Source organism: Oryx dammah, unplaced genomic scaffold (assembly GCF_014754425.2).
Source record: "Oryx dammah isolate SB20612 unplaced genomic scaffold, SCBI_Odam_1.1 HiC_scaffold_23, whole genome shotgun sequence".
Taxonomy (NCBI): Eukaryota; Metazoa; Chordata; class Mammalia; order Artiodactyla; family Bovidae; genus Oryx; species Oryx dammah.
The window spans coordinates 125,981,902-126,004,723 of NW_024070207.1; the positions used below are offsets into that span (position 1 = coordinate 125,981,902).

Genomic DNA, 22,822 nt, shown 5'->3' on the forward strand with positions numbered 1-22,822 from the left:
TGCTATTTAACTATTTGCATTTACCATAAAAATAGGATGCTACTAGAATGATTGTGGAAAACCCATTTGCAAAACCTTTTTGTTTAAAAAGTAAGGTGGTTAAAAGAGGCGCTATAAATTATGCTTTTTGTGTGAAAGCAGTGAAGAGTCACTGTGAATTTCAAGTATGCCTGGTTCACCGAGAATAAGGGGAATATTCCAGAGAGGGCCAGCATCTCCACCAATGGGACCACCAGGGAAGTCCCAGGACGCTTGCACTTTAACCTTCACACGATGCATTTTTTTCCAGGGCTGAAGTCACCTCGCTGCTACCAGTAACTCTGGACTTGGATGTTTCTGGAGAGAGGGCATTCAGAGAGAGCTAACCATCAAGACAATAAACAGGCTCTGTTGACTTGGCAGTGATTTTGGCGTAATGAGCATAAGGAAAATAGAGGATTATTTTTGGTGAAAAAAAAAATCCAAGTACACATAGAGATATTTTCCCTTCTCGCTGAAGCATATATCTGTACACATATCTCCTCCTTCTTAAACTTCCCACCACTCCAGGTCATGACAGAGCACCGAGCTGAGTTCCCTGTGCTGTACGGCGACTTCCCACTAACTATCTGTGTTACACATGGTCGTGTGTATACGTCGGTGGTACTCTTTCTGGTCAGCCCATGCTCCTCTTCCCGTGTGATGTCCACAAGTTCTTTCTCTATGCCCGAGTCTCTCTTCCTGCCCTGGAAATAAGTTCCTCTGTACCATTTTTTCTAGATCCCGCATACACGCATTGATGTCCAGCAGTCCCACTACTGGGCATATACCTTGAGAAAACCATAATTCGAAATGACACACGCACCCCAGTATTCACTACAGCACTGTTTACAATAACCGGGACACGGAAGCGACCTGAATGTCTATCGGTAGATGAAGGGATAAAGACGTGGCCCATATATGTTGCTGTTGTTGGGTTAGTCACTAAATCGTGTCCAGCTCTTTTGTGACCCCATAGACTGCTGCCCGCCAGGCTCCTCCGTCCATGGGATTCTCCAGGCAAGAATACTGGAATGGGTTGCCATTCCCTTCTCCAGGGGATGTTCCCAACCCAGGGATCAAATCCATGTCTCCTGCATTGATGGACAGATTCTTTACCAGTGAGCCACCTGGGAAGCCCGTGGCACCTATTTACAAGGAAATATTGCTCAGACATAAAGAGGAACAAAATTGTTTCATTTGTAGTGATGTGTAGTGATATATAACTCTTGTTATACAGAGTGAAGTAAGTCAGAAAAAGACAAGTATTGTATGAAAGTGAAAGTCACTCAGTCGTGCCTGACTCTTTGTGACCCCCATGAACTATACAGTCCATGGAATTCTCCAGGCCAGATTACTGCAGTGGGTAGCCGTTCCCTTCTCCAGGGGATCTTCCCGACCCAGGAATTGAACCGGGGTCTCCTGCATTGCAGGTAGATTCTTTACCAACTGAGCTGCCAGGGAAGCCCAAGTATTGTATATTAGCACAAATACGTGGGATACCGAACAGTGGTCCTGAAGTGCAGACTTTTTCCTCAGGAAGAACACGCTCCATCACGGGTTGAGCTGGACCAGTCCCACGGTTAGTTCAGCAGCGCCGAGGCTGAGGTTGCGGGCCTCTCTGGGGTGATCCGATGGTTGACATCAGACACGCCTCCAGGGCCTAATCCCACCTGCCCAGCTGTCCTGTCATCTCTGTTGTGACTCTGTCCAGCTACTGTAAGAGGGCCCTCAACCTCAAGCTGTCTTTGGGCACCCCTGTATTATTATATTATAGGTTGGTTAAAAGATATATCCAGATCAGTTAGGTTAAATCTAATACCATCACTAATTAAGCAGTCGTTTTAGGCTAATAAAGATCATGGAGCTTTTTTCCTCCGAAGATAATTTTTAGCTAATTTCTAGAGTTGTAGCAATGACTACCCACTCCAGTATTCTTGCCAGGACAATCCCATGGACAGAGGAGCCTGGCGGGCTACAGTCCATGGGGTCACAAAGAGTCAGACACAACTGAGCAACTAGCACACACACACACCGCGTGAAGAACCAGACACTCCTGGACAGACCTGTGAGTTCTTCAATTTTCGTTTGTTCATTGTTAACTTACTGACGTGTCAATCTCGTAGGGAATCCCAAAGAGCATTTTTCTTTGTTTATAACTATTTTTTGACTGTACTGGGTCTTTGTCGCTTTGCCAGGCTTTCTCTAGTTGCTGCAGTGAGGGCTACTCTTAACTGCAGTGATTTCTCTTGCTGTGCATGGGCTCAGATGCTCCCTGGCACGTGGGAATCTTCCGGGACCAGGGATCGGATCCGTGCCCCCTAGACTGCCAGGCAGATTCTTCACCACTGAGCCACCAGGCAAAGCACACAAAGCATTTTCTTAATGTTTTCCCCAGTGTGAGGTCTAAAGCGTCAGCTCAGTCTACAAGTATGGATCCCTGTTCGCTCGGTGAATATTGACCATCGGTTAGGAACTCCGGGAGTTGGTTATGGACAGGGAGGCCTGGCGTGCAGCAATTCATGGGGTCGCAAAGAGTCGGACACGACTGAGCGACTGCACTGAACTGAACTGAACTAGGAGTTACTAGGATTGCCTGACATTGATGATGATGACCCTTATTCGGCACTGACGTTCAGAACCAAATCACACAGCCTCTGCCCGGCCCAGCAGTGAACTCATTGAGGTGGTCACACACGCACACTGGTGTTTAAGTGGACCACTCACTTTCGTAACTTTTGCAATTAACTGATACGGGCCAACCACTGCCCTAATTTTTTTCCTCTTTCTTTCTTATGGGGCTAAGGAAAAATTATGAAAATTCATGGAAACGCATGTATCCTTTCTGTGCAGTCTATGTGTTTAGGAGATGTGGGCTGACCTCATAACTTCAGAGGCTTTGTACACCGGAAACTTGACTTTTTAGAGACACGGTATGTTTTGAAAAGATGGTCCACGGAGTGACCTGTTACCCTGGAGCACGTAACCTGGGGTAGTGCTTTGAGAACTGTGCTTGGCTGATGCCTCACGTTACCTCTGCAGGCTGGTATTGGGGTTTGACACGAAGGGAAAAACAGCAATGAGGTTTTCCTTCACCCTTCACGTAAGGCTATTATAAGCCTCGAAGACGTGACTCTGGGTGTTACTCTGGGTGAACCAGGCTCGGTCTCTGAAACATGCGCCTTTGTGAGGCTGTGGGATGTTCACAAGCTGACCTTCTGCGGGTAACACATAAGCTCTGCTTTGTTGGGGTTCTCCTTTGATTCCCCCCTAGTTTAGCTCTGGTTTACTTAACAGCTTTGTCGAACTGTCCTCTGTCTAGAGGTCTTGCTTTCTTAGTTTAGTGCCTCTCTCGATGCCCATGGCTCCCCTGATAGCTCAGTTGGTAAAGAATCCGCCTGCAATGAAGAAGACCCTGGTTCGATTCCTGGGCTGGGAAGATCCCCTTGGAGAAGAGATAGGCTACCCACTCCAGTATTCTTGGACTTTCCCTATGGCTCAGCTGCTAAAGAAGCTGCCTGCATGCAAAGACCTGGGTTTGATCCCTGGGTCGGGAAGATCCCCTGGAGAAGGGAAAGGCTACCCACTGCAGTATTCTGGCCTGGAGAATTCCATGGACTGTATAGACCACGGGGTCGCAAAGAGTCGGACACGACTGAGCGACCTTAACTTTCACTTTTCACTTTCCTGATGCCCAGCTGCAGCCATTAGTTTGGGCAGGGAAAGAGAAACACTGAACTTGTTTTCCAGGCAGAAAAATCCCAGGTAGCCGTGGCCTTCAGCTTTACAGGTGGCCGTGACCCAGGGATCATCTTTAGCAAGCGCTAACCTGGAATCAATTGCGTTATCAGTTTTTTTCTTTTCAAAAAAGCTGATGACGCCACTGCTTTAATATTTCCATGAACCTGTCAGTATTTGAAATTTGTAAACTTCAGGATTTTCGAGGTGGACCACTTTTCACAAAGTAATCACTTGCATTTTGAATACAGTGACCGCATGCCCTCATGTGATAGGAACCCAGGTGCCTTGAGTACAGCTGTCTTTATGAGAGACGTTGCTGCTGTTGCTGCTGCTAAGTGAGACATGTTATGCAGTGACTAATTAATGACTAACTGAAACTCTGTATCTTGGTGCATTTTCACACCTGGACTTGTGACAAGTCCTTTTATGAACACTCACCTCCTGTGATTTGCAACTGCCGATTGCCAGCCTTCGTCGATTTTTCCATCAGTCTGTTTTGACAGTTTTTTTTTTTTTGAAGTGTTGGGTTTCCGTGCCTTTGATTCCAGCAAAAGACTTGCTACGCTTTCAAGAAACACCCCCATATATTGCGGGATGCTACACACTGTAGCGTTTTGACATTTTTAATGGAATCGTTTACATTTCAGATGACGAAGTTGTTTGAAACCAATAAAGAAAGATGGTAGTCATTTACGTAATGAAAACCACACTGAGGACAGATCTCTGTCCTCTGCTCCGGGATGCCGTCAGGAGGCTGGGGGGAGCTCGCAAGAACGAGACCCCTGGAAGGGGCAACAGTGGGGGCCGGGCCCCGTCTGCACACAATTAACAGCCCAGAGGGTGCAGTTCCTCCCAATCAGGGCAGCCAGCCGACCCTAATGCAGACCAGATGGGTGCAGACTGTTTCTTCACGTGCAAATGCCGAGATCCGTTGCCCATCAGAATGAAGGAGATGCTTAAGGGAAGGAATTTGAGGTGACAGCGCCCTGATGCTCAGTCATGTGGTGTGGAGGCCCGTGGCAGTCAGATGACATTCATGACCGAGGCCTCAGAGTGTGCGGGTGTGGGGCAGGGGTCCCCCGCTGAGTTCAGAGTACTTCAGTGCTGGACCCTAGAGGATTCTCTGTGGAGGGCCAAGGAGCAGGGCGGGTTTGCAGTCTCAGACAGTGCTCTGTGAGGTTAGGAGACTAATGAGCCATCTTCTGTCCCTTCAAAAAAAAAAAAAAGAAAGAATGTATTTTTAATTGGGGGATCATCACTTTGCAGTATCTTATTGGTTTCTGCCATACAACAACAAGAATCAGCCCTAAGTGTGTGTGTGTTACAACACACACATATACACAACATATATATATATACACAATACAACATATATATGTTTTATATATATATAAAGCACAGTCCATCCTAAAGGAAATCAGTCCTGAATATTCATTGCAAGGCCTGATGCTGAAGCCGAAAACTCCAATACTTTGGCCACCTGATGTGAAGAACTGACTCACTGGGAAAGACCCTGATGCTGGGAAAGACTGAAGGCAGGAGGAGAAGGGGACGACAGAGGATGAGATGGTTGGATGGCCTCCCTGACTCAATGGACATGAGTTTGAGCAGACTCTGGGAGATAGTGATGGACAGCGAGGCCTGGCGTGCTGCAGTCCATGGGGTCGCAAAGAGTCGGACATGACTGAGCGACTAACGCTTAAACTTTCACCGTTTTCCTAGATTCCATATACATGTGTTAATATACAGTATTTATTATTCTCTTTCTGATTTACTCGTATAACAGGCTCTAGTTTCATCCATCTCACTAGAACTAGAGTCAAATTCATTTTTTATGGCTGAGTAGTATTCCCCTGTGTCTATGTAACACAACCTCTTCACCTATCCGTCTGTCGATGGACATCACAGTTACTTCCATGGCTTAGCTATTGTCATGAACAACTGGGGTACCTGTGTCTTTTTCAGTTGTAGTTTTCTGAGGGTATATGCCTGGTAATAGGATTGCTGGTTCGTATGGAAGGACTGATGTTGGCCTTCTGATCCTTTGGCTACCTTGATGCGAAGAACTGACTCATTGGAAAAGACCCTGATGCTGGGAAAGATTGAGGGCGGGAGGAGAAGGGGACGACAGAGGATGAGATGGGTGGATGGCATCACTGACTCAATGGACGTGAGTTTGAGTAAACTCCATTCCCACCAACAGTGCGATAGGGTTCCCTTTTTCTCCACACCCTCTCCAGCTTTTGTTGTTTGTAGATTTTTTTTCTGTGTGTGCCTCGCCTTGCTCTGTTTAAACAGGAAGTGAAGGAATGTTTGAGTCCCAGGACGTTGATGGTGGAGGCAGATGCAAGCTCCTTGAACAGATACGATCCCAGAGGAGGTGGCAGTGAACGCCTGCGATGAGCCTTCTCGTTCCCCTCTGAGACTCTCAAGCGGAGATTTTTACCCCTGTTGCCATGTCTTCCTCCTACTTCTTCTTGAGAAAAGAATAAAGACGTGGGCTGCTCCTGCTTTGCCAGGCGTATTCCTGAGAGAAGGATAATGCAGTGGGCTAGGCCCTTTCTTCGGTGAATAGTGCCACACCATTTGCTTCTGCAGAGTGTTTCTTATGGGGACATTGGTTGGGGGGCTGGGGAGGGTGGAGGAGAACCCAGTTCTTGACACACACACACACACACACCCCACCCCTGGAGCTTGAGCTTCGCAGGGAAGATAAGACATGCAGAGAGCGGGCTGTGGTCAGAGGCACTTGAATGCCTGTATTGACGGTCACAGGTTCAACGCGGAACAGCAGAGCAAGGAATGGAGACTTGCACTTCTAGCGGAGGTTGAGGGAAGGTGGCTGAGAAGGCAGTGGCATCTGGACTGAGCCTGGACGTATTCCAGAGTCTATGTCAGAAAACCGAAGGCAAGAGATTTCAGCGTGAAGGAGACCATGTGACCGGATCATAGCAGTAAGGAGCGCCTGGCAGTGTGGTCGGGGGAAGCCGGGTGTCGAAGGCAGGTGGTGTACTGTTTCTGTTTAGTGGTCCGGTCTTGTCCAACTCTCTGCAGCTCCGTGGACTGTAGCCCTCCAGGCTCCTCCGTCCATGGGATTCTCCAAGCAAGAATACTGGAGTTGATTGGCAGCTCGCACTCTGTGATTTCTGCAAGCTGCAGCAAACACCCAACACAGCTGGAAATGAATAAACACATAAGTAAATAGTTTTTTTTTTCATGTACACCCGTGGCCGATTTCATGTCGATGTGTTGGCAGAAACCTCCACAATAATGTAATTAGCCTCCAATTAAAATCAACTAATTAAAAAACAATCATCAGTGAGATTTTGAGCAGATACACACATGCTGCGTTTAAATCACCCAGCTCCATCCAGATCAGTGATGAATGACTTTAGAATCTCCCCCCATAAGAAGACCTCAGAGTGAGTTCAGATCAAAATGAGATGAGTTGGAATTTCAGCCACGCCGCTAACCTGCGACAGATCTCGTCTATGCTTTGTAGCCTTCCTTCCACTGAGACTGAAGAAATGGAACCTTCCAAACACACCGTTTCAAATGAGTCGTCAGCGCTCTAGGCAAACGCTCGTGCTCAGTATAGAATGGCTTTACGGGTAGCTGGTGTTCTTGGTTTGCGTGGCACTGCACTCTACCTAAATTCGGTCGGTTCCATCGATCCCTCTGCTATTATGAATTTCTTCTAAGTTCCCCTTTCCATCATGGCTGCTATTTTGAACCGTGGTTCTCACATCTTTGGGTTACCAGGCAACTTGCTCGCTCCGTTGGGGGGAGAGAGAAATCAAAATGATGAAGTATGTTCCGACGAGCCACCTGTGAGGGACTCTTTTTGAAGCCAGGCACTCACTCGTGCCAAAACCCAAACATTATAAATTCATCTCTCTTTTTTTTTTCTTCCAATTTTAAACAGCAATGGGGAGAGCCCCAGCAATCACTTGGAGAAATCCACGAGACCTGTGCTTCAGAAACCATTCTTGTATGCTTTGACCACATGAGACACTGGGCTTTATAATGTTTTCCTTAAAAGGAAAACTCACTCAGACGGAGAGGAGAGGAAACTCGGGAACCGTGTCATAAGCACCCTGAGATAGAGCAGCAGAGGCAGAGCGTGTCACGTGGAGGACGACTCGAGACTCCGAATGACTGTCGTCTCTGGTGGATTCCGTGTTAGGCTCCCATGTGCAGCTTGCTGTGGACATACGTACTTCAGTCGTGTCCGACTCTTGCTACCCCATGGACGGCAGCCCGCCAGGCTCCTCTGTCCATGGGATTCTCCAGGCAAGAATGCTGGAGTGGGTTGCCGTGCCCCACTCCATTGGATCCACCCGACCCAGAGATCTGCTGCATTCCAGGCAGATTCTTTACCACTTGATTCAGCATGGAAACCTGTTGATGCAACATGTCAAGACCTAATTCCACCTGTTCACTTATGCGTTAGAAAATGGGAATTCTATCAGCTTTCCATTACAAACCAAATTGAACCCAGTTTGGGTTCAGAAGGACACCTGGCACATAGTAAATGTGAGGTATTTCTCTTCCCCTTACAAAAGGTTTCGTCTGCCCATTTGTCAAGTTTTAACTGCAGCGGGAGTGCTTTCTAACACTGCCATCTATAGAGTTCTTGCATTTTCTTTTGTTGGAAAGAATGCACATAAAAGCACTGCTCTGAGGTTATGGGATTCCCTGGCGGCTCAGACGGTAAAGATTCTGCCTGCAATGCAGGAAACCTGGGGTCGATCCCTGGTTCAGGAAGATCCCCCTGGAGAAGGGAATGACAACCCACTCCAGTATTCTTGCCTGGAGAATCCCAGGGACAGAGAAGCTTGGCAGGCTACCATTCTTGGGGGGTCACAAAGAGTCAGACACAGCTAAGTGACTAACACTCGAGGTTACCGGGGAGACAAAACCTTGTTCAGGATCAAGAATCAATTTAGACCCTATAAAACAGCAGGAACGTGAAACTGAACTTGGCATTATATGATTTCAGACTGAATCCCTGATAGGGAGACGCTGCTATTAAGAAAGGAAACAGAGGGGCCTTTGTCATGGGATGAGTTTCGTCTCCTCTTCAGTTCTTGCTCAGCGTTCACCACAGTCCGCGTTGCGTGCAGGCTGTTGTGACCGGCGTGCTTCTGTTCCAGGTGTGCCCCTGAAGCCCAGGAAGGAGTTGCGGTTCACGGAACTGCAGTCTGGGCAGCTGGAGGTAAAGTGGTCCTCGAAGTTCAACGTTTCCATTGAGCCCGTGATCTACGTGGTGCAGAGAAGGTGGAATTATGGGATCCACCCCAGCGAAGACGACGCCACGCACTGGCAGACCGTGGCGCAGGTGAGTGCTTCGTGGGTTCTGTTTGTCCGACTCTTTGCGGCCCCTTGGACTGCAGCCCGCCAGGTTCCTCGGTCCATGAGATTCTCCAGGCAAGAATCCCAGAGTGGGTTGTCATTTCCTCATCCAGGGGATCTTCCCGACCCAGGGATCGAACCTGGGTCTCCTGACGTCACCCTTGAGGTGACATCTCCTGCACACCTACACAGAGAAGGTTAATGTGCTGTAGCTTGCTCAAAATAGCCTGAGCATGCAAGTCACTTAAACCGCTGTGCACACACCTCACCTCCACCCCCCATCCCATGGGGCGAAAGAAGATAGGAGAAGCTCCATGGGTGTATAACCTGGTACCACGAGAAAGTGGGCTTCACATGCTCACGATGCATGGTGAGTGAGTAAGTGAAGTCACTCAGTCGTGTCTGACTCTTTGTGACCCTATGGACTGTAGCCTACCAGGCTCCTCCGTCCATGGGGTTTTCCAGGCAAGAGTACTGCAGTAGGTGGCCATTTCCGTCTCCAGGAGATCTTCCTGACCCAGGGATTGAACCCAGGTCTCCCACAGTGTATTCAGACACTTTACCATCTGAGCCTCCAGAGAAGTCCCAAAGCATATCCATTTACTTACTCGTGGCTATGCTGGGTCCCTGTTAGTACATTCGGGCTTCCTCTCATTGCAGCAAACTGGGGTTCCTCTTCACTGTGGTGTGAGGGCTTCTCATTGCGGTGCCTTCTAGAACACGGGCTCTAGAACTCAGGCTCAGAAGTTGTGGCCCACAGACTTCCTTGCTCCGAGCACTGTGGGATCTCCCCAGAACAGGGATCCAAGTAGGTTCTTAAAGCACTGGACCACCAGGGAAGCCATTTTCCGATGTCTGTTCACATTAATTTCCTCCAAGAACTGCACTTAAGCCTTGAGATACAGGTAGAACCCACTAGACTGAGGGAAACGCAACACGCAATACCCACAGGACTTGCTAACCTGCCATGGCATCGTCTTGATGTCTTCTCCCGTGTTGCTCCTGAAAGCTTGTTGCTGAACCATGAAAGATGCCGGGATTCATGGCCTCCAGAGGAGTAGAATTCAATCTGGGGCCAGAGATGAGGCTTGATTGCTCGAGCTTTTGCGTCATAAAGTTTTATTAAAGTATAAAAGAGATGGAGAAAGCTTGTGAGATAGACATCAGAAGCGGAGGGGAGCAGAAAGAGTGCCCCTCACTAGTGTTAGCAATGGAGTTACATACTTTTTAATTATTACCGTGAATCAAAAGAATGTCTGGAGGTTGTAAAGACCTTCCTAGACCCACTCCCATAATTGACATTTTAAGACAACAGGATTAGCCAGAAAGGTTTTTTCCACAAACTGTCCTCAAGCAGGATACATTATTGTTACATAATCCTAAGGAATGTAGAGGGAAAAAAGTTTGTCCTTTCCTCCTCCTTGAGAATTCCAGACCCCCCTCTCTCCTTGGGGACCCCCGGACTTCTTATCAACCTACCTAGGAATTGACTCTTTCACTCCCACATTTAAGCTTTCATTCCGCACAGGACTTGACTGGCTGAACGAAGAATCCTGTCACCAAACTGCTTGGTGGAAAGCAGTGGGCAGATCTCGAATCTTCCCTGAGTGCTTCCTTCTCCTTCCTCTTGCTCAGCTCCCCAACCAATGGGCCACCAGACGGCACCCCTCCTAGGGGTCATCTCCCCAGTGCCGAGGAAAGAATAAATGATCAGTATGAAACCGCTTCATGCTTTTCAACAAGTAAACAAGCCTTCCCCACATGTAGGTCTATAGGGAAATCTTCTCTGCTGATGTGTGTAAGACCGTGTTTCTCCAAAAACGAGATTCCCTTGATTTTTTTTTTCTTTTTCAGTACATGTAAACTATAGTGCAATACCCAGGTGTTTGAAAGAAAAATGGAATCCCTTTTTCCTCAGTAGTGTCTCAGAGAGGATAAACACGAGAGCCATTTAAAGACCTCAAAAGCAATGAGAAATGTGATGTTAAAACGATTCTTAAAAAAAAAAAAAAAATTGGAGGATAATGTGCAACGTTGTTAGCTTCTGCCGTACGACAAAGTGAATCAATTGACCCTTCCACCTTGACCCTTCCACCTCCCTCTTCTGCCCCTCTAGGTCATCACAGAGAACCGGGCTAAGCTCCCTGTGTTACGCGGCAGGTTCCTGCTAGCTTTCTATTTCACTTATGAAGTCGTGCATGTGGTTGGTGCTGTTAGTGTGCACGGTCAGCGCTACTTGCTGAATTTGTCCCACTCTCTGCTTCCTGGTCTGTGTCCACACGTCCATCCTCTTCGTCTCTGTCTCCTTCTTCCCTGCAAATAGATTCATCAGTACCCTTTTTTGAAATTCCATATATATGCACTAATATTCGACATTTTTTTTTCTCTTTCTGCCTTATTCAACTCTGTAGAACAGGCTCTTGGTGCATCCACCTCATTACAACTGACTCCGATTCATTCCTTTTTTTATGGCTGAGTAATATTCCATTGCGTATATGGACCACATCTAAAAGAAACATCTTCAATTAGGGGAAAAAAAAGAACTGGTCAGAAATATTTAGTAATTTGATTCCATATCTACCCTGTGAAACCCTTTTGCTTTAACAAAACATAAAGATGTTCAGAATACAGCCTAAAATTATGTTTGGTTTACATGGCATTCTCCCCTAAATGGTGCTATGGTATCGCTTGTAGAATTTACAGATTACCAGTTTGAAGATTTATGAAAGTAACTGATGATAAGACTTTCTCATATTCTCTTTCTTGGAGAGAGGAAAGACCTTGCTCTGTCATTTTTATTATCATTATTGTTTTCACTGGTTAATTCCACACGAAATGCTTCCTTTCTGTGTCTGCTGAGAATGCTTTACTTCCTTAAACTAAGGACCTTAGTTCCTTAAACTGAAGGCTGAAACTAGACAAAGAAGTCAATGGAAATGTCATCTCAAATTCTGCCAGATAAGGTAGAAAGCCACGCTTGTCACTGTCTTCCTTTTTTAAAAAATTATTTATTTATTTTTTATTTATTTAATTAGAGGCTAATTACTTTACACTATTGTGATTTTGCCAGACACTGACATGAATCAGCCACGTGTACATGTGTTCCAGCCAGTGTACACGTGTTCCCCATCCTGAACCCCTCTCCCACCCCCTTCCCCACCCCATCCCTCTGGGTCATCCCAGAGCACTGGCTTTGAGTGCCCTGCTTCATGCATTGAATTTGCACTGGTCATCTATTTCATATAGGGTAATATACATATATCAGCGCTGTTCTCTCAAATCATGCCACCCTAGCCTTCTGGGCATACACACTGAGGAAACCAGAATTGAAAGAGACACGTGTACCCCAGTGCTCACTGCAGCACTTGTTTGCAATAGCTAGGACATGGAAGCAACCCAGATGTCCATCGACAGATGAATGGATAACGAAGTTGTGGTACACACACACAATGGAATATTCCTCAGCGATAAAACAAACAAACAAACAAAAAAAAAACACAACACATTTGAGTCAGTTCTAATAAGGTGGCTGAAACTGGAGCCTATTATACAGAGTGAAGTAAGTGAGAAAGAGAAACACCAATACGGTATATTAACACATATATATGGAATTTAGAAAGACGGTAATGACGACCCTGTTTATTTATTTTAATCATGGAAGCGCTTAGCTTCTTTTGAATGTTGAAGTACACCTGGCAGTCCTTTCAGCAAGTTATCACAAGCTGGGGTTTAGGATTTCAATTCCGTTCTGTTGCCCACTTTCATGCCCTGAGTGTCTCGTTGAGCTCAGCTGGCATTAGGCCCAGATGACCCACAGAACTCAGACATTTATCCCTTGGAGTTGATAGCCTACAGTGAACAATGTCGGACTTGTGATCTCCAACCTGGATAGTATATTCAAAAGCAGAGACATTACTTTGCCTACTAAGGTCCGTCTAGTCAAGGCTATGGTTTTCCCTGTGGTCATGTATGGGTGTGAGAGTTGGACTGTGAAGAAGGCTGAGCGCCGAAGAATTGATGCTTTTGAACTGTGGTGTTGGAGAAGACTCTTGAGAGTCCCTTGGACTACAAGGAGATCCAACCAGTCCATTCTGAAGGAGATCAACCCTGGGATTTCTTTGGAAGGAATGATGCTAAATCTGAAGCTCCAGTACTTTGGACACCTCATGAGAAGAGTTGACTCATTGGAAAAGACTGTGATGCTGAGAGAGATTGGGGGCAGGAGGAGAAGGGGACGACCCAGGATGAGATGGCTGGATGGCATCACGGACTCGATGGACGTGGGTCTGGGTGAACTCTGGGAGATGGTGAGGGACAGGGAGGCCTGGTGTGCTGCGATTCATGGGGTTGCAAAGAGTCGGATACGACTGAGCGACTGAAATGAACTGAACTGAACTGAAAGAAGGAGATTTAGCTTTGGGACCAGGGACCAGGCTTCATTGCTCAAGAGCTTCTGTGTAGCGGAGTTTTATTGAAGTAAGAAAATAGACAGAGAAAGCTTCTGACAGACATCAGAAAGGGGATGGAGAGTGCCCACCTCACTAGTGTTAGCAAGGGAGCTATATAGTTTTTAGTTATTACAATAAATCAAAAGAATGGCTCAAGGTTGCAAAAATTTTACCAGACCCACTGCCACAATTTACATTTTAGGATAACAGGATTCAGTGAAGTGAAGTCGCTCAGTTGTGTCTGGCTGTTTGCAACCCCATGGCCTACCAGTATTCTCCATGGGATTTTCCAGGCAAGAGTACTGGAGTGGGTTGCCATTCCCTTCTCCGGGGGATCTTCCCAACCCAGGGATCGAACCCAGGTCTCCCGCATTGTAGGCAGATGCTTTACTGTCTGAGCCAGCAGGGAAGTCCTTAGAACTTGACAATAGAAAGATCCTACCACATCCACTCCCATAATATACATTCTAAGATATAAGGATTAGTCAGAAGGTTTTCAGGAAGGAGAAACCGTCTTCAAGATGGATACATTGTTGTTATATAATCCTTCAGTTCAGTTCAGTTCATTCGCTCAGTCCTGTCCAACTCTTTGCAACCCCATGGACTGTAGCACACCAGGCCTCCTTGTCCATCACCAACTCACGGAGTTTACTCAAACTCATGTCCATTGAGTCAGTGATGCCATCCAGCCATCTCATCGTCTGTCATCCCCTTCTCTTGCCTTCAATCTTGCCCAGCATCAGGGTCTTTTCAAATGAGTCAGCTCTTTGCATCAGGTGACCAAGGTATTAGAGTTTCAGCTTCCGCATCAGTCCTTTCAATGAATATTCAGGACTAAGTTCCTTGAGGATGGACTGGTTGGATCTCTTTGCAGTCCAAGGGACTCTCAAGAGTCTTCTCCAACACCACAGTTCAAAAGCATCAACTCTTCGGTGCTCAGCTTTCTTTGTAGTCCAACTTTCACATCCATACATGACTACTGGAAAAAATATACATTCTAAAATATCAGAATTTAGACAAAATGTGGTCCAAGATATCAGGATTAGTCAGAAGTTTTTAGGAAAGACAAACTGTCCTCAAGCAGGATACATTGTTGTTATATAATCCTTAGTACAGAGTTTAAACTGAGTTGTTTGTTGTGTAATCATCAGTTCCAGGCTTAAAGGAAAAAAAATCAACAAATGTTTTATGTGACTAAGACTGAGGAATCTAGAGAAAAAAGACGTTTGCCCTTTTCTTCTCCTTGAGAATTCCAGATCCCTATCTCCTCCTCGAGAACCCCAGATCCCTCTTTCTTTGGGGTCCCCTGGACTTCTTATCCACCTGCCTAGAAAGTGACTTTCTCAGTCATGGCCAAGTTCTCAGATCTGCCCTAGGACATTGCTGGAAGTGGGCATATTGCCCTGAGCTTGACAAAGGGGGGCAGTGACAATATGGTCAGGTTGTCTGAGATCTCGGGACATAACCAGAGGGACAGCAAGCCCTGTCGATGTGTCCCTGTGTCCAGTCTCCTTCTTTGCAACGTTTTATTGGACTAAGATATATTCATACAGCCACTCCTGATGGCTCAGCAGTAAAGAACTCGCCTGCCAATGCAGTGGACCCAGGTTTGATCCCTGGTTTGGGAAGATCCCCTGGAGAAGGACATGGTAACCCACTCCACTGTTCTTGCCTGGAGAATCCCATGGACAGAGGCGCCTGGTGGGCTACAGGCTGCAAAGAGTCAGACATGACTTAGTGATTAAACCACCTCCACATAGAGATCCACCAGTCCATTCTAAAGGAAATCAGCCCTGGGTGTTCATTGGAAGGACTGATGCTGAGGCTGAAACTCCAGTACTTTGGCCACCTCATGTGAAGAGTTGACTCATTGGAAAAGACCCTGATACTGGGAGGGACTGGGGGCAGGAGGAGAAGGGGGCAACAGAGGATGAGATGGCTGGATGGCATCACTGACCTGATGGACATGAGTTTGAGTGAACTCCAGGAGATGGTGATGGACAGGGAGGCCTGGTGTGCTGCGATTCATGGGGTGGCAAAGAGTCGGACACAACTGAGCTACTGAACTGAACTGAACATAGTAATACACCTCACCCTTCAGGAACATGAATCTATGCGCATCTTACATGATTTACTCAAACTAAAAAAGAAAGAAAGAAAAAGCCTTGAGTTGCAATATACTTGGGGAACTTAAGTGTGTGGGTTCACATACCTACTTCCAGAATTATATTTGGTGTTCAAGTAGGAGGCATTTTCCTTCTGTCATCTACAGATGATTTCATGGTCTCTGTAATGTAATGATCGCTTCATATATATATTCATTCATGAAGTGAAGTCACTCACTCCTGTCCAACTCTCTGCAACCCCATGGACTGTAGCCCACCAGGCTCCTCCATCCGTGGGGTTCTCCAAGCAAGAATACTGGAGTGGGTTGCCATTCCCTTCTCCAGGGGATCTTCCTGACCCAGGGATCGAACCTGGGTCTCCCGCATTGCAGGCAGATTCTTGGCCATTTGAGCTACAAGGGAAGCCCATTATTTATTCATGTGTATACTTCATTAATGAAAACCCTCCAAAGCTATATGTAGTCATGAGAGGTAAAAACCAGCCCGTGCATTCATCCTGAGACTTTGACTTCCACAGAGTCATCCGAGTCTTTGGGAATAAATACCCGTGAGTGGCATGCAGCCGCTGGAACCTCCCCTGGGAATTCCCTGATCCCGACAGCCCTCCCTGGAACCCAGCAGGGTTGCCCATCCTCACCCAGGAGGGCAGGGGGAGGGCATCAAGTCCGCCAATGAGTCGAGCGTATGCAGCGGGCACATCAGGGTAACAGGCTTCTGTGTGCCTTTCCCCTCAGACCACGGACGAGCGGGTGCAGCTGACGGACGTCCGGCCCAGCAGGTGGTACCAGTTCCGTGTGGCGGCCGTGAACGTGCACGGGACCCGAGGCTTCACCGCCCCCAGCAAGCACTTCCGCTCCTCCAAAGGTCAGTGGTGCTTGCCCCCCTCCCACCCACCCACCCACCTCGCGATAGGGGGTCACATCCATGGTGTCTCCAGGCTGGTATGGGTGTGTTTGGCCAGCATATGGCTTTGTTGTGCTGAGTGAGTGGGACTAGATGCCTCTGAAGGAGCCACATGAATTCACGGCTGGGAGGATCCCTGGGTTTTGACCTCAGTAAGGCTCCGGAAACTGTCATCACGATGATGTTTTCTCAGCTTGGAACAGGCCGTTCTCTAGAGCCAGCTTCCACTGCCTGGGTCTCTCCATCTCTTATGCATCGAGCACCATTCAGTTTAAAGTTTTTGGGAGAGAGAGCTTTCGTGTCTGCCACATCAGACGATGCAGGTCTCTTGAAAACAGTGGCTCTGTTGAGTGTCAGCTCACCTCCTGTTTCACACACAGGCAGAGTTTAAATCCGTCCTGAGTCACTTTATCATGGCGATCACTTTCTTCCCTTCTCATTTCACTGCTGTTCTAAAACCTCTGTGGGTGTGATGAGTACTCAGTTTTCCATTTGTGGTTGGTTTCGTCTGTGATAGTGCAAGGACATGATTGGATTGGATATTAAGAATAGCTCTGTGTTTATTTCTCCAGTTGGGTTGTGCATTCTGAATTAATGATACGTCAGCCTGGCTAATCAGCAAGGTCCGTTTTCATGGAAGATTAGTGAGGTTATTCACTGACTAAAGAGCAGTTAACGTCCTCGACACAAGGTCACTCAAACTCGTTTTAGGCAGGCATTGTGATGTTAATGAATGAGACGTGTAACATCACTCATGTCTTTCAAAATGGGAAGGTTTGCACTGGCTGCTCTAAATTGCAATTCCTTTCCATCCTGGATGTCTAGGTGGCTCAGTGGTAAAGGACCCGCCAGCCAATGCAGAAGATTCAGGTTCGATCCCTGGGTCAGGAAGATCCCCTGGAGGAGGAAATGGCAACCCAATGCAATATTCTTGCCTGGAGAATCCCATGGACAGAGGAGCCTGGGGGGCTGCAGTCCATGGGGTCACAAAAGTGCCAGACGTGGCTGAGCCCACACACCCTCTTATGTTTCAGCAAGTCTGTCTATATCTTGCTGGAATAATATTGCCACACCTTTACCGAGATTATCACAGGTCTCAAGTGGAAAATTTGCAGCCAAAATAATTTAAATTTTTGGATGCCATTCCAGTGTTTATTGCAGACTCTTTTTTTTTTTTGCCTGCACTATGCCTTAGTTGTGACAGGTGGACCCTTCAGCCTTCACTGTAGCATGTGGGGTCCAGTTCCCTGACCAGATATTGAACCTGGGTCTCCTGCACCGGCCATGTGGAGTCTTAGCCACTGGACCACTGGGGAAGTCCCCTGTGTTGTAGACTTTTTTTTTTTTTGCCTCTTTCTTTTAAAAAGCCCTTTTAAGAAAGGTATATCCCGCACACCCCACTCCAGGTGAATACACTGAGCCAGCTGGAAACGGAAATAACAAACAGAGACGTGAGACCTTTCTCGAATGAGGACTGTCTCCCTGTGGTCCGATGATCGAGAGAGGCCCTATGAATAAATAGTCAGTGGTGGGTTCAGAGGGGAGGATCCTCACGGGGCTCGGGAAGTCTCCACCCCGACTTTCCCAGCTCACGCGTGGTCCAGGCGTGTGTGGTCATACCGTGTTCCCACTGGCCCCGTTGCCTGCTTGTGGTCTGGCACTCTCAGATCAGCACGGCTTGTGCACACACGAGGCACAGCAGTGCCCAGCCTCTGCACGTACAGGACAAATCCCCTTAGGAGCTGGGTGGGACCTGGACAGAGGTCCCCTGACCGTGGCTGCCAACCTCCAAAGAGGCATGCGTCCCGGGGAGACAGCAGGGCCACGTCGCCCCCGCCCTTCCTGCGTATCTGAGCACCGTTCGGGTCTCGGATTAGCCCTGTGTCCGTCAGTTGAAATGGGCTTTCATTGAATGAAGGTGCACCGTTTGGGCAATCCCCACACTCACCATTAAATCTTCTATTTCTTGGTTTGATAAGTGTGCCCAGCATTCAGCATTGCAGAGTGCACGTCTGAAGCAAAAAACACACACCAGGAATTCGTGGTAGATTCCAGTGTCTTCACTGAAGACACAGACCAGCTAAGCAGCTGAAGCTGATTCATCCAGGATGCAGCTAAGGGTTGTGGTTGTTGCTCAGCCACTAAGTTGTGTCCAACTCTTTGTGACTCCATGGACTGCACCATGCCAGGGCTCCCTGTCCATCACCATCTCCTACTGTTTGCTCAAACTCATGTCCATTGCATCGGTGATGCCATCCAACCATCTCATCTGGTGTCGTCCCCTTCTCCTCCCGCTTTGGTCTTTCCCAGCATCAGGGTCTTTTCTAATGAGTCAGCTCCTCACATCAAGGGGCCAAAGTATTGACGCTTCAGCTTCAGCATCAGTCCTTCCAATGAATAATCATGGTTGATTTCCTTTAGGATGGACTGGTTTGATCTCCTTGCTGTCCAAGGGACTCTCAAGAGTCTTCTCCAGTACCACAATTTGAAAGCATCAATTCTTTAGGTTCCACATGTAAGTGATATTATATGAAGCTTGTCTTCTGCAGTATGACCACCTAAAGGTCTCTCTCTTTGTTGCAATTTGCACACTGGTTTTCTGTACAAATGTGGAGGTGGGTTTCTGTATGTAACCATTAGCATTGTTGGGACACCTTGCGGTGCCTGCCTCACAGGAGGTGATGGCCTTTCTCCTCGGGCAAGACAGAGCAAGGGCTCCTTTCTCATGGGGTTTTATGTCAGTGCAATAATAGACCTGCATTTCTCCAGGGGTGACAAGTGATTTCATTTGGCATTTTCTGCATCGTAGATGCTAGGTTGTTCCATCATTGTGCCTGTTACTTTTTGCTCGTGGAATTAATCATGAAAGGTTTAGAGAGGAAACCATAAATCTTTCTTCTGAAATCCAAGTGTTCCATCTTCCTTTGCCAAAAGCACTACATAGAGTTGTTAATAAAAGGAACTGTTTTCAAGGCTGAATTTGGGTAGTCCTGCTAAATACTGAATATATCTTGCCCTGGAAATCACACAAATTGTAAAAGGGGCTGCTAACATGGCCTTCCTCTTCCATTCATCTGTGAGGGTGTGTTTGCTTCCTGCCCTTTGAGATGGGTTTCTGTAGATGACTGGGAAGGTTGTAAAGAGGGAGTGGATGAGGCAGAAAGAGAAGTGGGATGGGGGGAATGCTCTCATTTAAGCCTCAAAGAAGCTCTCATCTTGGGATGTGACTCTGGCCCTCTCGTGCTACACTCCCCAACTAGTGAATGAAACTCTGATCCTCAGTTTCCTCATCTGTAAAATGGGAACACGATGCCAACAATTCAAAACCAAACCACAGCCGTATGCTCATTAGAAATAAGCACCGCTTATGAGACCTGGGTTTGATCCCTCGGTTGGGAAGATCCCTTGGAGAAGGAAATGGCAGCCCACTCCAGTATTCTTGCCTGGAGAATCCCATGGACAGAGGAGCCTAGAGGGCTACAGTCCACGGGGGTTGCAAAGAATTGGACACAACTGAACGACTAACACTTTTATGTCCAGTTCCAAGAGACTAAATGGTGTCATGGCTTTAGAAAGACTGACTTGGGGTTGGCACTCTGTGGCCCATGGACCATGTTTGGCCTGCTACTTGTTTCTGCAAATAGCATTTCATTAGCACAGAGCCACGCTCATTATTTGCCATATTGTCAATTTTTGTTGTTGTTCAGTCATTCAGTTGTGTCCAGCTGTTTGCGACCCCATGGACTGCAGCACGCCAGGCTTCCCTGTCCTTCACTATTTCTCGGACTCTGCTCAAACTCATGTCCGTTGAGTCATGATGCCACCCAACCATCTCGTTTTCTGTCACTCCCTTCTCCTGCCTTCAGTCTTTCCCAGCATTGGGGTCTTTTTTAATGAGTCTATGGCTGCTGTTTTAAGAAAGCACTTTTTAGTTTGTATTGGGGTAGAGCTTATTAACAATATTGTGATAGTTTCAGCTAGATAGTGAAGAGACTCAGCCATACATGTACATGGATCCATTCTCCCCCAAACTCCCCTCCCATCCAGGCTGCCACATGACATTGAGCAGAGTTCCCTGTGCTGTCCAGCAGGTCCTTGCTGGTTCTCCATGTTCAATACAGCAGTGTGTCCATGTCCATCCCAAACTCCCTAACTATCCCTTCCCCCATCCTTCCCCCTCGTGACCATAAGGTTATTACAGGGTATTGAGCAGAGGTCCCTGTGCTGTCCAGCAGGTCCTAGTTAGTTCTCCTTGTTGGTTCTCCATGTGAAACACAGCAGTGTGTTCATGTCCATCCCAAACTCCCTAACTACCCCTTCCCCCTGGGAACCATAAGGTTATTCCAGATTAATATATGCAGACGTGCCAGAGTGTGAGAATCTCAGCTCTTCTGTTTCCCCTCCCTGTCTGTCTCACTTCTGACTGCCACCAGTTCCCTGCATGACCTCAGGCAGGTCTCTTCACCTGTTCAACCCTACAGGTCAAAAGATTGAAAGATCCTTACCCATCTAGAAAAAAAAAAAAAGACCAAAGAAGTAGCTTATAGGATCCTTTGAGGCTTTATCATAATGTGGCGTCAGCTATATGCATATTATTGTTTTCCACAAACTTCCACCTGCATTTCAAAGTTTTCATATAATCGAAACATTATGTAAATTGAAAGAAAAGATCTTGTACCTCTCAACAAAGTGAATATACTTCATTTCACAATGTAGGAAACCACTTCAGAAGGCCATGGATGGCTGCAGTGTGGGAATTTGTTGGGACTGATCGAAATCCTTCAGCTTAGACAGGTCGGACAGACTCTCATCTGAGGTCTTCTGTGACTAAACAGATAAACAAAAAGCTGGTTTACGGAGACTAATTGGGGCTGATAAACAGATAATCTCTGGTGTTCCCTCTTGACTCTGTAATTTTAAAGTGATTATTTGGGGGTGGGGGGAGGAAGAGATTGGAGTGTCTTATCTTCATTATGGGAGTATGGCATCTTGGTATTCTGAACACTGAAATGGGCCTTATGTTTAAGAAACTGTGAAAGTGAAAGAGTTAGCTGCTCAGTCGTGTCCAGGTCTTTGCAACCCCATGGATTGTAGCCCATCAGGCTCCTCTGTCCATGGGACTCTCCAGGCAGGAATACTGGAGTGGGTTAATTCCCTTCTCCAGGGGGTGATACTCCTTACCCAGGGATCAGACTCAGGTCTCCTGCATTGCAGGCAGATTCTTTACTCTTTGAGCCACCAGGGAAGAAAATTTGAAACAAATATGATTAGTTTATTTAAAGGCATTATTTCCGAGTGCTGTTTCATCAGTTAGGTTGTTTTCTGTTTCACAAACTAGGTGGTGTTATCCTGGACTATTGCAATCACACGTAAGGCATGAGATATTTTTCCAGGGCGGTGAGTAATGATAGAATGAAGAAGTAGATTAAGGAAATGATGAAACACCACCAGCTGACTTTCCTAAACTGGGAATTTTCTTTAGAAATGTAGATGATTTTGCTCTTTTCCTGTGAACTTTGGATTTCTGGAAGCATAGCCGTGTATTTTCAGCACATAGACATCCAGGTGCATCGTTGAAAACGTGAATGGCTGTGATTATCTTTACACATTTTAATTTTTCTTTTGCTTCGAAGCAGTGATGAGCTTGAAGACTAGCTTCCTCTGAGAAGGGTCTGCATTGAGCTGGTGTAGGTTCAGGATTGAATCACGCCATAGATTTGGTTCTAAGGGCCTCAGAGAACACGAAGGCAGGAGGAAACTGTGGCAATATTCTACCAGAGAGAGCAGGAGAACACATATAATGGACTTGGATAGCAAGACATCTGGTCGACCCGTAGTAGGTGAACAGTCAGGTCAGGACTCCTTGGGGGGAGTCACTGAGGCTCAACAACCATTGGAAGAGGCTCAGTAGCTCCTGGTTTCATCTCCAAGAAGTAACCTGGGAACCAGCATGGCCAGAGCAGCAAGAGGAGCAGTCCCAAGCAGACTCGGGACGTTGTATGTGGCAGGAATGCACAGGGCTTTGGGGAGACTGCCAGCTCTTTTGGGAGGGGTGGGCAGTGAGAGCTTCTGAAGTTGTGTCATGAAGAATCACCACCTGGGACTTCCCTGGTGGTCCAGTAGCTAAGACTTTGTGTTCCCAACGCAGGGCACCCAGGTTCAATCCCCGCTCGGGGAACTGGGTACCACCTGCCACAACTAAGTGTTCCTATGTCCCAGCTAAAGATACCA

At 47.1% G+C, this 22,822-nt stretch overlaps 1 protein-coding gene across 1 annotated transcript in view; it reads left to right on the plus strand.

Moving 5' to 3' along the window:
• Window positions 1–22,822, plus strand: part of ANOS1 (anosmin 1) — a 205,182-nt gene that overhangs the window by 145,333 nt on the left and 37,027 nt on the right. The window contains exons 5-6 of the mRNA XM_040265372.1: window positions 8,916–9,100; window positions 16,423–16,552. Of these exons, the coding sequence (XP_040121306.1) occupies window positions 8,916–9,100; window positions 16,423–16,552 (315 nt within the window). The remainder of the gene's footprint in view (window positions 1–8,915; window positions 9,101–16,422; window positions 16,553–22,822) is intronic.